The following is a 15,456-nucleotide window of genomic DNA, read 5'->3' as shown; positions in this document are numbered from 1 at the left end:
ACCAGAAATCCGTAAAACATCTGATACATGCTATATTTTAACTCGTCCACAATAGCTGATAACTTTTTGCTCGTACTCTTTGATCCGATAATTAGAAACTCTCTTTAGATATTCTCTTATTTCTTGTTATTTTAAGATGAATGAGAGAGCGATTTCCATCCCTCAGTGCAGAAGTAATATGATATTGGTTCTGGATATTGTGTAGCTGTTTGTGCTGGCAGTTCTTAGTTCAAGTGATTATTTCCACGTTATCTTCTACATCAACAATTTTAATTGTTGCATCTAATATTGCTATAGCATCATATTACGTAGAAAAAAAGGTTTATTAGTCTTTTGATATACTTGTGCTCTGTTATTGGTGTGAATCTTTTACTAATACTTATACTAGATTATAATTTTTAAATACAAAGATTCAATTATTAATTTAAAAAATACAATTGTAATAAACTTCCTAATTGTTATTGTCAGGATTTCGACTATACGATATCTAAGCACAACATTTATTTGATTTTGTAACTATTTTCGATCATTTCTAATCGCTAAAGTTCATCTGATTATTATTAACATCTATCATTCGTGTTCCATATATTTCATCAATATCTGTTATTTAAGAAAAAGCTCTGTTTAACGTGAACAAATTGTCATGATCACCGATTGTTGGTGTAGTTTGGCAGAAGATGTTCTTTAATCCATTAATGTCTACCCATTGCCAATGAATTAAGGCAGAAGATGTTCTTTAATCCATTAATGTCTACCCATTGCCAATGAATTAAGGCTGAAGATGTTCTTTAATCCATTAATGTCTACCCATTGCAGAGATGCAACAGGATGGTGAGGCTATTTATATGCTTCGGCAATTTAATGTTGCGCCAATTGCTTGCAGTGATCGCTGCTTCGTTGTTTGCTGCCGCAAAAATTCTTGTGCTTTGCTCTGTTGATAATAGAAATACTTTTTAGGTTTTAGCCTCCTGAAAGTTTTTTGCTTCTAGTCATAATAAAATCTTGAGCCTAGAGCATTAATTGTTGCGGCTGTAAACTGCAGCTTCCGCGGAGACTTGAACGCCGCCTCTATACCCGCTTAAGAACTGGTGGACATTTTCCTTAACGCTTCACCGCCATCATCTCATCATTCTTGGTAGATTGCCAGTATTATGTCATAAGGAATGCGTCGGCGTTTGCTTAGACGTTAAATTTCTACTTGCATTCAAGGCTGGTGATTAAAATATTAGACGGGCGGAAGCATCGCCTATTTATAAGGCGGGCGGAAGCATCGTCTATATAAGGCGGGCGGAAGCATCGCCTATATAAGGCGGGCGGAAGCATCGCCTATATAAGGCGGTGAGGGGCTAAACGCTAAAGCTTACGCGCTACGCTCATGCCAGATATCCGGACTCTCAAAACTTGTTTCAATGATCATTAGTGACTCGATTTCTCCATCGTGATCCTTGTCAGGTACTCCAGCTTTTGAAGGTATATTTATCTCAATTTCTCTTTTTTTCGCAACAATTTTGTCATTAAACCTGAGAATTTTCTTGCTCTTCACATGTATGCGAGCGGTCTCGGCACGAGACACAAATTTTATGCTTGGCTCTTCATCGTTCAATATATTGATATTCCGCGGATTAGCGGATAATTTTATGACGCTGAAATACGTTTTGAGAATTCCGGCAGCGAATATTATAGAGCTTTTGGCGTTTTTTGGTGCCACGTTTATCTAGCGTGAAAGCGGTAAAACTTGGCCATGTTTTATCTCATGCAGCTATATGCTCTTTATAACGGTAAATCATGCAGCCAATATAACTGTTAGCTTTTTAAAACTCGCCCCATTGCTTAGCAATAATGCAAGAGCTTTCTCCCGCAGCTTCTAGATGATACAGTCTCGTCTCTACAGTGTAACTGCAGGTTGTTTATTGCCAAGTCAAGTTTATTAATGTAATGTATACATATGAAATATAGAAGCCTCAACCTTCTATCGGGCGATCTATACTGCGTGAATATCTGCATAGGTCTAAATCAAAGACCGAATAACGTAACACTTTAACGCAACACAGTTGAATTAGAATTCATCATGATCAAGCGTGAATGTAACGAGCGAGATTGATTCTGCTACGATTATGTTGGTTTCAGTTTAGAGTAACAAGATTGGCGCAGAGAGGCGCGGGTTCGATTCCAGCTCTGTGCGCCAGTTTCTGGTCAGAATCGGCAAGGAGGTCGGGCGGTTAAGCGCAGCAGAATAGAGGCAGTGAGTTGCGAGTTCGAGACCGCAACAAGCTGTAGATGTTCTGCGATGTTAAGAATCGGCTACAGGCCTACGGCCTAATAAACGCTGAAACCGCTATTATGTGACAGTAACGCTCGTCCGATGAACGGTTGAGGCTGGCGTTAGGCAGGATATAACGCGCTTCGCTTAGGCACTCTTATAGGCGTGGCTTGAACATCGCTCGAGTTCAAATGTTGTGCATCCAGCTTTAGCATTCATTTGCATGGAAATATGTTGAACTATTTCATACAAATTTGGAAGCAGAAACAATACTTAAAATTAATTTCACATATAATATTGCATGATTCTGCACTTTAAGATAAATGTATAAAATAGTGCACCAGTTGATATTTCTATGCTTTAATTTTGAATTCGTTATATTATTCACTTTCTGCATGCACAGATCACTTGGTGATTTTGCTTCTGTATTTTCTTCCCTTTCTTATTCTAACTTTCCCGTGCCTAACTTTCTTAAACGTCGACATTTTGTGTCATTCATAGTTGATTTTAAACGAAGCAGATCTGTTAGTGCAGCATCGTTGTAATCATTCAAGCATCTGTTATAGTGCACCATCGTTCTAATCATTCAATTAAGCATCTGTTAGTGAAGCATCGTTCTAATCATTCAAGCATCTGTTAATCAGCATCATCAGTTAATGATTAGCATGCATCAGCATCTAATCATTCAGGCATCGTTGTAATCACTGCAGCAACTGTTATATAGTGCAGCATCATTTTAATCACTGAAGCATCGGTAAGTATTCATTGTCACAAGCTCTTCACGGCGCCCAGATTTTCCTGCAATTCTCGCATGCGTTATAAGTTTGCTCCTAAATTATCAAGCTCCCCTCAGCGGCTGCATGGGTGCTCTCAGGCAAAGTTCAAGTCTTTAAACAATCCTCGGACTTTCTTAACACCTCTCCCTCAATGCTAATTATTGGTGCAATGCATTATTATTGCTAGTTCTCATCCAACCATAATCACCCTCCTGTTCCGTAATGCAATTGTTGTCATGTACACTATTCTCCCTCGGTTCTTAAAGCCCTTTCAACGATAGAGAATCATTTACCATATAATCGTAATTTCCCCTTTTTTGAAAAGTGTTCTTATTATCTTGTGTGTAGAATTGCTCCTGCATTAAGAATGCATCTGTATGGAATTTTCGTAAAGTCTCACTTCACTCCAGCCTGTTGTATAAAATTTCATTCATACTCCGATTAATGCACCTATACTTTCCTAAATTCTACTGTACATGTTATCTTCCGTCTACAATTAACAAACTCCTTCCCTAAAGGTCTATGGAGGCACATGGAAGTTTTGGATGTGATGTTATGAATGTTTTCAGGAATAGTTTACCATGGCTCGGGTGATCTCACTGCAGGAGGAGACATAACCACCATAGACATAGAGTCTGGCAGGAAGCGAGAGTGTCCCATGCCGCCTTATGTCAACGACACTTCTGTCTTCAAGAACGGACAGCCCATATCCAAAGACGAGAAGTGAGTTGAATTTTTTTCCCAAGAATTTGTCATTGATTGTATAACGTACAGACGATAATATCGATATTATCGTCTGATAACGTAAATCTTCCTGACGTACAGACGATTATATCGATATTTTAAATAACAGCCATATCACTTCAAGAATTTCACATTGATTGTACATCTTTCTGACTTATACAGACGATTATATAGATATTATAAAATATCACTTCAAGAATTTCACATTGATTGTACATCTTTATACTGTAAAGACGATTATAACGATATTTTAAATAACATATTACACTTGAAGAATCTCACATTGATTGTACATCTTCCTGGTTAAAAACGACTATATAAATATTTTAAATAACAGCCATATCACACGTAGCGGTATACGTGCGATCGTGCTGCAACGTGGTTGTATATTTGACCGGTTACTTTGAAGATTATATAGCCCGAAATAAGAATTTGATTAGATAATCATTATTTAAGACGGCCTAAAGAAAGTGCACGATTGTTTCTTTATTTCTTGTTTTTGTATTCATTGATATGTTGTTTTAATTATTATTAATTTGCTCATTTATTCAGTTTATTCATCGTCCTTAATGACGCTTATTTTTATCACACAACAAAACGTAAATGTCTAGGACCACTGATTTGCTTTATTTTTATATCATTTATTCGTCGAATGGGCCCCGACATAATTGGATAATTGATAATCAGAGTTTACAGCATAACCTACGTGTTTCAACTCTGTAGCCAATATCCAAAGACGAGAACTGAGTCAACTTTTTTTCAAGAACTTTACATTGATTGTTCATCTTCCTGACGTAAATTCGATTATATCGATATCTTGTATAACAACCATATCACATGTAGAGGTAGCTACAGGGTGCGGCGCGGGAACTTACTTATTTGAATTGCGCGCCACGTGGCGGCCATTAGTCCTAGGAAGGTGGCGCCATGCGCAATATGGTGCGCGGGCTATGAAGTTTTTCGTCCACTCAGTTCANTGTTTCAACTCTACAGGTTCCCTGATGGCACGCGTAGTTAATTAGATTTTTCAACATATCCTACGTGTTTCAACTCTACAGGTTCCCTGATGGCACGCGTAGTTAATTAGATTTTTCAACATATCCTACGTGTTTCAACTCTACAGGTTCCCTGATGGCACGCGTAGTTAATTAGATTTTTCAACATATCCTACGTGTTTCAACTCTACAGGTTCCCTGATGGCACGCGTAGTTAATTAGATTTTTCAACATATCCTACGTGTTTCAACTCTACAGGTTCCCTGATGGCACGCGTAGTTAATTAGATTTTTCAACATATCCTACGTGTTTCAACTCTACAGGTTCCCTGATGGCACGCGTAGTTAATTAGATTTTTCAACATATCCTACGTGTTTCAACTCTACAGGTTCCCTGATGGCACGCGTAGTTAATTAGATTTTTCAACATATCCTACGTGTTTCAACTCTACAGGTTCCCTGATGGCACGCGTATATCGTACACGTGCAAGGAGACACATGCGGACCCCAACAACCACGACCATCATCCGCACTTCAGGTAAATTGCTTGCCATAAAAAATATCTCCTGCCTAATGATTTTAATTTAAATAATCTTGGTGTCAAACCATTTTCAAAAGCACTTCCGGTAAATTGCTTGTCATAAAAAATATCTCCTACCTAATGATTTTAATTCAAATAATCTTGGTGGCAAAACATTTTCAAAAGCACTTCAGGTAACGCAAGGCTCCTAAAAAATATCTCCTACCTAATGATTTTAATTCAAATAGTCTTGGTGTCAAAATATTTTCAATAGCAGTGCAGGTAACGCAAGACTCCTAAAAATATCTCCTACCTAATGATTTTAATTCAAATAATCTTGGTGGCAAAACATTTCCAATGTTACATTAAAAACGATGAAATTTTCAAAAATGTTCAGCGTAATTCTATTTTATTGTATATTTTTCGAAATTAGTAAGCATTAGTTAGTGCAATCTTCCAAATGTATATCCATCATTCAACGCTAAGTAAATTAGCAGAATTAGACACAAATTGATTGATGTTTAAAAGTTCTTAGAGATTTTTTATTGCGACTCTGACTGACCGTATAAGATGTTGCTTAGTGTGTCTGTATAGGGGACTTATTTCATTACAATCTGCTTTATAGTACCCTTATTCTGCTGATAAATAATTTTATTATTATTTTGTTCAGTATTTATTTATAAATACATATTCGGTGTCGGATAGAGATAGAATTTAGATTTAAAGGTCACTTTTGTTTAATAAGGCGGTTCTTTCTGAGAAAATATCGCCAAAATGTGTGTTGTTTGAGCTTGTACAGGGAAAGAACCAATCTAGTAAAGATATGCCAATTCCACTAGTAATGACCTAAGTACGTCAGAACTTAATTTATATGGGAAAATTTCATCAATCTCTTCAGACATCTCTCACCCATTATTAAACATTTTTTCTCCCTTTGGAGCCCCAGATAATGTTTTACTGGGAAATCTTTTCAAGCGGATCCATTTGGCAGTTATCCGCAAAAAAATCTTAGGTGGATAGCGACTGCCTAAAAAGGTAGTTTTTCGCTCCACCCAATTTATAAGCTACAACCAGTTGATCAAATTGGTCACAGTATTTGCAACGCCGTTTTGGTAGGAAATAATTTCTCTAGAAATAGTACGGTATTAATGCGCGTCTGCATTACTGTCGGTCTAGTGTGAAATAAATTATCTATGAATTGATACGTACGTTATCCCATTTTGGTGTAAAATTATTTCTCTGAAGACTGGATGGTATTGATGCCCTGATGCCCGTTTGCATTACTTTCGGTCTAGTGTCATATTAATTGCCTAACAATTGATACGTACGTTATCCCATTTTGGTATAAAACAATTTCTTTAGATACTGGACTGTATTAATGCCTGTCGGTTTAGTGTCATATAAATTGTCCATAAATTGATACGTTATTAATGCACATGCACGTTGCAGTTGGGGAATTAGGTGCAGCGATGGTGCGTGGGTGGGCAACACGACGAACTGTACACAGGCGAGCGAGCTCACAGAGATGGACTACGGCGACATCCCGTGCATCTTTCCAGGCGTCAACCCGCACGTCATTACCTTCTTCCAGGACCACGAGGTCACCGAGACCAACGTACAGTTCCAGGCCGGCTCCAGGCTGGTGAGTAGTCAACTTACTTGTCAACTTGCTTGTAACCTTGCTTGTCAACTTGCTTGTCAACTTTGGTACTGCGTAATATTTGGTTATCTAGGTACAGATAATCAAGGTCAAGTTCCATACTAGCTCCAGGCTGGTGAGCAGTCAACTTGCTTGTCAACTTGCTTGTCAACTTACTTGTCAACTTGCTTGTCAACTTACTTGTCAACTTACGTGTCAACTTACTTGTCAACTTGCTTGTCTACTTGCTTGTCAACTTTGGTACTGCGTAATATTTGGTTTTCGGGGTACAGATAATCAGGGTCAAGTTCCATACTAGCTCCAGGCTGGTGAGCAGTCAACTTACTGATAAGAACGACGAAAATTAATCTACATGGATCAGACTGTACGAATGTTAATCTGCACTGATAAGAAAGGCCGACTATTAATCTACACGGTTAAGACTGTACGAAGTTTATCTGCACTGATAAGAAAGGCCGACTATTAATCTACACGGGTAAGACTGTACGAATGTTAATCTGCACTGATAAGAAAGGGCGACTATTAATCGACACGGGTAAGAGTGTACGAATTTTAATCTGCACTGATAAGAAAGGCCGACTATTACTACATGGATCAGACTGTACGAATGTTAATCTGCACTGATAAGAAAAGCCGACTATTAATCTACACGGGTAAGACTGTACGAAGTTTATCTGCACTGATTGGAAAGGACGAACATTAATCTACATAAATAAGACTACGTTTGCACGATTAAGACTACTGGGGCCATACTTTCAAATCTCGCTAAGTGAACGTAAGTACTTACGCTCTATTTTCTTGTCTATGATTGGTGGATTTTGCTCGAAAGGCCGTCAATGATTGGCTGATGAACTTACGATCTCTTAAATTTTTTGAAAGTATGGGCCCAGGTTATTTAATGGCTGCCATTGACACGTGCCGCTCAGGTGTCACGATGCGTGGACATCGGCAAGTACAAACTGAACGGCACCGTGGAGCAGACGTGCGTGTACGGCAAGTGGCTGGGGGTACTGCCGACCTGTCTCGCCCTCAGCCAGCTCGCTAACTTCTCGCGTGAGTTTAGCAAGTATTATGTTAATTTTACTTCAATGTTTATAACAATGAATTGTATTGTAGCATTAATTCATTGAGCAAGTATAATGTAAATTTTACTTTCATATTTATATCAATGAATTGTATTGTAGCAGCCCTCAGCCAGCTCGCTAACTTCTCGCGTGAGTTATATCTATTATAATAAAAATTGTACTTCCATATTTATATCAATGAAGTGTAATGTAGTATTAATTCATTGTATGATATTATTTAATTTAATTGTTAATTTATTTACTCACCTCTGTTGCCTGCGAAGCTTATCTGCTTATGGGCTTCACTTGGGTGTCTATATTTTTTATAAATGTTTTCTTTTTTCTTTTAAATTGTAACTAGAGCTCCTTTGTGAATAAAAAAATCAATCAAAAATCAATCAATTGTAGTATTATATCACAATTCTAATAGTATTCTATAGTCGAATGCTAAAAATTCTTCATGGCTCAGTCCGAGCAAAGGCTTAACACGCCTCCATGACTAGCACGAGTAAGTCTTCACTATCAAATTTTTTAATAAAATACAATTATTTTGCTGCGCATTACAAATATTACCCCGCGTGATGCTGGTGGATTGCATTTTAGTTTATTTGTAAATAAATTGTACGCGTGAGCATTAAATGCAATAATCATCTCTTTTATATGCAAGATCCCTATTAAGTACATAACCCTAGCAAAATTTACGACAGCAACCGAATATGATTTGATTATGTATTCCTAAGCTTGATCAAGTATTAAAATAGCTATAGTTAATTTTGATTAATCTCTTTTATATGCAAGATCCAAGCTATTACGTAACCCTAACAAAATTTACGACATCAATCGAATATGATTTGATTATCTATTCTCACCTTGATCAAGTATTAAAATAAATATCGTCAATTTAGAGCTAATTTCTTACGACATAACCCTTAACAATACCTTAAATTATTTCAAGCATTCAACATCAAAATTAAGACCAACAAATCAAGTATAAAAATAGCTATCCCCAATTTTTAGCAAATTTTTTTAGCAAAAACGTAACCTTTAATAATACTTGAAATTTATTTTCGAGCAATTCAACATCAAAATTAAGACAAACAATGACAATTTTCAGGCGACCTACCACCTACCATCTTGTTCCGTCACTACCACGGCCCCATCGCACAGACCAACGACGGACAGCTCATGGTCTACCCCAACACCTTCCTCACCCTAGAGTGCCTCTACATCAGGCGCTTCGGCTCACCCAGGTGGAACGTCACCCAGAAGTCGGAGTGAGTACTCAGAGTGTAGCTAGTTACTCTGACAAGTGCTAGTAGCTAGTTACTCTGCGTCACCCAGAAGTCAGAGTGAGTACTCAGGGTGTAGCTAGTTATTCTGACAAGTGCTAGTAGCGTGGTAGTCACTCTGACAAGTGCTAGTAGCGTGATCAACACTCTGACAAGTGCTAGTGGCGTGATCGTCACTCTGACAAGTGCTAGTAGCGTGATCGTCACTGCGTGGTCGTCACTCTGACAAGTACTAGTAGCGTGGTCGTCACTCTGACAAGTACTAGTAGCGTGGTCGTCACTGTGACAAGTACTAGTAGCGTGACCGTCACTCTGACAAGTACTACCTAGTAGCGTGATCGTCACTCTGACAAGTACTAGTAGCGTGATCGTCACTCTGACAAGTACTAGTAGCGTGAAAGTCACTCTGACGAGAGTGTGTGTTTGCCTAGTGTAAAAATCACGTGGGTGAGATGCAGTTGTTTTAGTTTTGCATGCTGATTGTGAGGTATGATACAATGTTATTTTATTAGCTGATAATGATGGTTATACCCTGTTAGTTGATGCAATATTGAAGGATTCTATAATTATAATAGGATTTAGCACCATTATTTGGCATTAATAATAGCCTCAGTGCTTTACATCTGTGAATTAAGAAGGAAAATCCCTTGTTTATCAGAAATGGAGGCCAATTTGTTCGTTTTTGAAAGTGACAGAAACGTTTACGTTGAAAGCAACAACGGCTGTGTTTTTTTACGTTGTTCTATCCAGACACGAGCGTTTCTGTTGCGGATACTATCAGGGTCTTAACCGAGTTGTTCATATTTTATACGTCGCAACAATTTGTCACTCTTCAACACTAGATAAGATGTCAACGACTTACAACTTTAACAACGGCAGCCACCCGCCCCCTTCAGCTCACAAAGGCTCACCGTTATATACACGCCGTCAACTCACTTGATACACTAATTATTATACATTAACGATTTATCTTCTACAACTATTACGATCTACTGCTAAATATTAACGCCTAACATGCACTAAAAGTTGGTGGTAGGCGGCGACTGTTCAGGACCTACAAGTGGTACTTGTGGAAACGAAGAATTTCAGAAATTGTTTCTTGATGATGCACAACTATAAAACGATATTTGGATCATGAACCCTAATCTTCATAGATGATCTATTCATGTTTTATTTCCATTTCAGAATCCACCACCAGAAGAAAAAGAAGCGCAGGCAGAAGATGAAATCTGCTAAAGGAAAAGGTCGCGTCGGAGAAACTGAGAAGTACGGGGTTGGGAGGAACTGAGCATTGTCGTATCGCAATTTATTTTCTAAATAAGTGCTAACTTCCTTCTTTTTAGGAAGGTTCTAGTTAATAAAGAGTAATTGAAATTATGCATTATATAGTTTCTCTTTGGCAGCGCTCAATTACGTTTTTTCTTTCCTGTTGAAGACTGAGTCCTTTTTTAGAGATACAATTTTATAAAATTTTCATTCGCTTTTGGTTTTTCTCAAACTCTATTCACAAATTATGAGCGCTTTCGTGTATGTTGCCTGCTGTTCGATTATTAATTCATGTATTTCATCCAAAATATCTGAATTAATATATGAGATATCTGAATAGTGAGATAATTATTCGTGTCAATTATTCGAACTTAAGTAATCTAAAAGCATACCGAGACATTTTTGTGGACGCTACATAATTTTTTTGCCAACCAGGCGGTACGAAGACGGGTGGACGGTTGACCCGCGACGCAACCGGCAGTTGGAGTACCGTCTGTCGCTGTACAAAACTAAGGAGGAAGATGCTGGTACCTACACCTGTACCACTCCTGAGGAGCACCACCATTCTGTCAGAATCGTGGTAGCACGTAAGTACCCCTGCACCACTCCTGAGGAACACCACCACTCTGTCAGAATCGTGGTAGCACGTAAGTACCCCTGCACCACTCCTGAGGAACACCATCACTCTGTCAGAATCGTGGTAGCACGTAAGTACACCTGCACCACTCCTGAGGAGCATCACCACTCCGTCAGAATCGTGGTAGCACGTTAGTATACCTTCACAACTCCTGAGGAACACCACCACTCTGTCAGAATCGTGGTAGCACGTAAGTACACCTGTACCACTCCTGAGGAACACCACCACTCTGTCAGAATCGTGGTAGCACGTAAGTACACCTGTACCACTCCTGAGGAGCACCACCACTCTGTCAGAATCATGGTAGCACGTGAGTGAAGTACTAACATAATTCACTATTCACCAACAACTAAAATTCTTAGTGATTTCTGAATGACATTTTTTAAATAGCGCACCACGAGCTCGTCAGGGAGACTATCTTGCTTTCCCTGCCGCTGAGATTCGGCAGCGATTAAAATAACAGAGCTGCTGGGATCTGGATTACTCAGAGTGTTTGACTCTGACATCGTATTGATATATAATGAATTCAAGGGTCAACAGCCCAATCAGGTCAATGTTCATGCCAAATTAAACTTGAACATTTCTTCAGGCGTGCACTGCTCGGCTATCAACAAGACCACGGCGCTTCAGTTTGACTCGACATCGACGAAGCTGAGTTCTAAAATCACCTTCACGTGCGACCCAGGGCACTACCTGGTGGGGGCGCCCCAGATCTTCTGTAAGGCCTCCGGCAACTGGTCCGCCCCGGTGCCCCACTGTGAGAGTGAGTCTTGCGTTGGTCTTCAGGCCACTGGAGTCTTTTGATAAGTCTTAGATGTATGAAAATGTATCAAATCTTCGCAAATATTGTGCTTTGTTTCCTAATGTCTAATATCTGGAAGTTTGCTCTGTATGAACATCGTTGTCTGAAAATGAGACGGTTATATCTTCTTTATACAATTGATAGTTTTCACTCTGCTGCCTTGCTTGCATTGGATTCCGATGCTTGAAGTTTGCAAATGAAGCAAAGGTTATTCAATCCTCGCAGTTTTTCCTCCAAAACGTACTTTCGCCTTCCTTGTACATAACTTTCCAAAGCAGTCACAACCCATTGGGCATTGATGCTAAATTAATGTCGGTGTAGTATGTGCAAAACGAATATGAAATCGATTGAATTTCATATCTGTATGTTAATTTTTTATTATAATTTTGTTGTACACGCGACATTAGTGATAGTGTGCCCACCCATCGTGGTGGTGGGTGAACTATGGGCGCATATAACCATCATATCCCGCATACTGGGAGGCCGAATGATCTTCTCGTGCCCGAAACATTTTAAACTCCTGGGCCCATCGCAAGCGGTCTGTCAAAACGACGGCAAATGGTCGTCTACTCCTCCATCTTGTATCGGTTCGTCCTCCATCTTGTATCGTTTCGTCCTCCATCTTGGATCGGTTCGTCGACTGATCAATTTCTTGTGCTTGCATTCAACCCTGAACGATGTTGAATTTTTTTTCAATAAATTCGAGCCTCACGAGAAGACTGTTTGGCTGAACACTGCCCTTTAACTTCCCTTGAATTTTTCTCATTAAACAACGAGCCCTGCGACCCCAAAAATACACATAAATTTGGTTTTCGGGTCGTAAATTTTTTTAACGTTGTTTTTTAGACCTTTTTTTAGACGTCAACGTGTTATTTTTATGTTCGACAACAGACCTGATGCATCCGCTCTAAACACGACCTAAGGGCGTGAAACTAATTTTGATTTACGTGGCTAATATTTCTTGTGAAACTAAATCCTGCACCAACCCTTGAACCCTTGAAACAGACCTTTGAACTCCGAATTTTTCATTAGGGCGTTTAAATTTCCATGATCTTCGATTGCGTTAGTCGTTACTAATACGGTACATGTAGAGAATTATCAACAGTATCGCTGGAAATACTTCTCACTCTCCAGAATAAACGTGTACATAAGCCGTGATAAACGTGTAAGCTTTAAATTAAATCTGAAGCCCAAGTAGCATGTTGGCTACCGCTGGCCACATTCATTGGCCTCCTAGAGACCAGGGTTGTCAGACGGCCTTTTTCCGGACAAATTCCGCGTTTTAGTTTGTAACGCATTTTCTCATTTATGGAAAAAATGCACTATTGTGCTCGCCATGACCGATATATGTATATATATATTCCTCAAAATTAATAAGTTATTTGACGAATTTCCAGAAGAGCTGGATTCCCTTGATAAAATTTTGATTTGGGGATAGCAATTTCTACACACAATTACGAACGTGATGAAGGGTTTGTGAAGTTTATGGTGAAGGGAAACGTCTTATGACGTCGCGTTGCATGAAGGCCTCGATCGCCAGAGAAATTGTGTGGAACGTTTACAGTTAAAAGTAATTTATACCAACAAAAGACTGGCATAAGCGACTTGTACTAAAAAAATTTAAGATGTAAATGGGAACTTAATTCCTCCAAAGTAAAGACAGTGCCTTGCTCTTCTCTTTTTGATCAGATGCCAATCGAAACAATATTTCACAGGCAATATCAAGGTAAAATTTAGTGTTTTTCTTGCCTATCAGGATCAACGTAATTTTTTGGATTCACAATTAGTAATTATTTGCTATTAATTGTTAATGATTTATTGGTGTTTATAAATAATTACCTGGTGGACAATTGATGGCGCTATTGACTGATGTTATTGGTATTTAAAAATTAAATTGGTGCACAATTGATGGCGCTTAAATTGGTGCACAATTGATGGCGTTGTTGACTTATGTTATTGGTATTTATAAATCAAATTGGTGCACGATTGATGGCGCTTAAATTGGTGCACAATTGATGGCGTTGTTGACTTATGTTATTGGTATTTATAAATTAAATTGGTGCACGATTGATGGCGCTTAAATTGGTGCACAATTGATGGCGTTGTTGACTTATGTTATTGGTATTTATAAATTAAATTGAAGTTGAGGGCTTGGGATGTTCAATAAATTAAATTGGTGCACAATTGATGGCGCTAAAATTGATGCACAATTGATGACGTTAACACAACAGAAGTGCGGTGTGAGACTCCATTGATTAATGGGTTAATGGTTAATTGATCTTATTAATGGTTATTGATGTTATTGGTACTTATAAATTATTAACTGGTGCACAATTGATGACGTTGACACGACAGAAGTGCGGTGCGAGACCCCACGTCCCCCCGACCACGGTGTCGTGGAAGGGGATGGACCGTACCATGCTGGGGACATCGTCCAGGTCTCATGTCTCCCCAACTACAAGATGGAAGGCCAGGGCTTCATCGTCTGCCAGCAGAACGGGCTGTGGTCTGAGGAGGTGCCCAACTGTGAGTCTTGTCTGCAATTATCTATTATAAATTATACATAATATATATTATATATATCCATTGGTCCGCTTCATTATCCATACGTTAAACTTTATGGATACTTTAAACATTTACTTCATTTTTAAACTTTATGGATACTTCATTTTAACTTTATGGATAATGAACTTAAAGTCTTGCCATCAATAATCTATTATATATTTGTGCAGTTATCAATACGTTATACATTAATCCGCTTCATTAAACATACGTTAAAGTCTTGTCTTCAGTAATCTATTATATATTTGTGCAGTTATCAATACGTTATACATTAATCCGCTTCATTATACATACGTTAAAGTCTTGTCAGCAATAATATATTATATATTATATAATATATATAATATATATTATATATATCAATAAATCCGCTTCATTATCCATACGTTAAAGTCTTGTCATCAATAATCTATTTTATATTCGCGCATTTCATTATCCATTATTCCGCTTCAAAATCCTATGACCTTCTTACTAACTGCTATAAATATATTATAATCCCCAATAAGTGTTCATACGTATTCTCCAAACTCATAAACGATGGATAAATATGAAGAATTGTGGGAGGTTTATAGGTATGTTACTCTTGGACAATAATGATAGGTAACGCTATTATTGACCCTTGAGGTAATGATGGTAAAATTTCTGAACGAAATGTAAGTATTTCTTCTAAAATGAATGTTGGTAATGCTAATGAAGTAAATGCTAGTAATGCTTCTAAAAGGAACGCTAGCAATACTTCTGTAGGAAATGCTATAGTAATGCTACTGAAGTAAACGCTAGTAATGCTTCTAAAAGGAATCACGGCAACCACCAAGGCAGCTCCTGAACACCCCACGGCAACCACCAAGGCAGCTTCTGAACACCCCACGACAACCACCAAGG

General features: G+C 38.4%; 1 protein-coding gene across 1 annotated transcript in view; it reads left to right on the top strand.

Moving 5' to 3' along the window:
- The window catches only part of LOC108675258, a 43,989-nt gene extending 28,792 nt beyond the window's left edge, over positions 1-15,197 (top strand). Inside the window, exons 13-23 of the mRNA XM_047880049.1 lie at positions 817-831; positions 3,606-3,759; positions 5,229-5,312; positions 6,744-6,936; positions 7,881-8,007; positions 9,133-9,292; positions 10,493-10,573; positions 11,009-11,160; positions 11,800-11,973; positions 14,368-14,538; positions 15,175-15,197. Of these exons, the coding sequence (XP_047736005.1) occupies positions 817-831; positions 3,606-3,759; positions 5,229-5,312; positions 6,744-6,936; positions 7,881-8,007; positions 9,133-9,292; positions 10,493-10,573; positions 11,009-11,160; positions 11,800-11,973; positions 14,368-14,538; positions 15,175-15,197 (1,334 nt within the window). The remainder of the gene's footprint in view (positions 1-816; positions 832-3,605; positions 3,760-5,228; positions 5,313-6,743; positions 6,937-7,880; positions 8,008-9,132; positions 9,293-10,492; positions 10,574-11,008; positions 11,161-11,799; positions 11,974-14,367; positions 14,539-15,174) is intronic.
- The last annotated feature ends 259 nt before the right edge of the window (positions 15,198-15,456 follow it).

The sequence above is a fragment of the Hyalella azteca genome, unplaced genomic scaffold (assembly GCF_000764305.2).
Source record: "Hyalella azteca isolate HAZT.00-mixed unplaced genomic scaffold, Hazt_2.0.2 contig4515, whole genome shotgun sequence".
Lineage (NCBI taxonomy): Eukaryota > Metazoa > Arthropoda > Malacostraca > Amphipoda > Hyalellidae > Hyalella > Hyalella azteca.
This window is presented reverse-complemented; position numbering and strand designations above follow the sequence as displayed.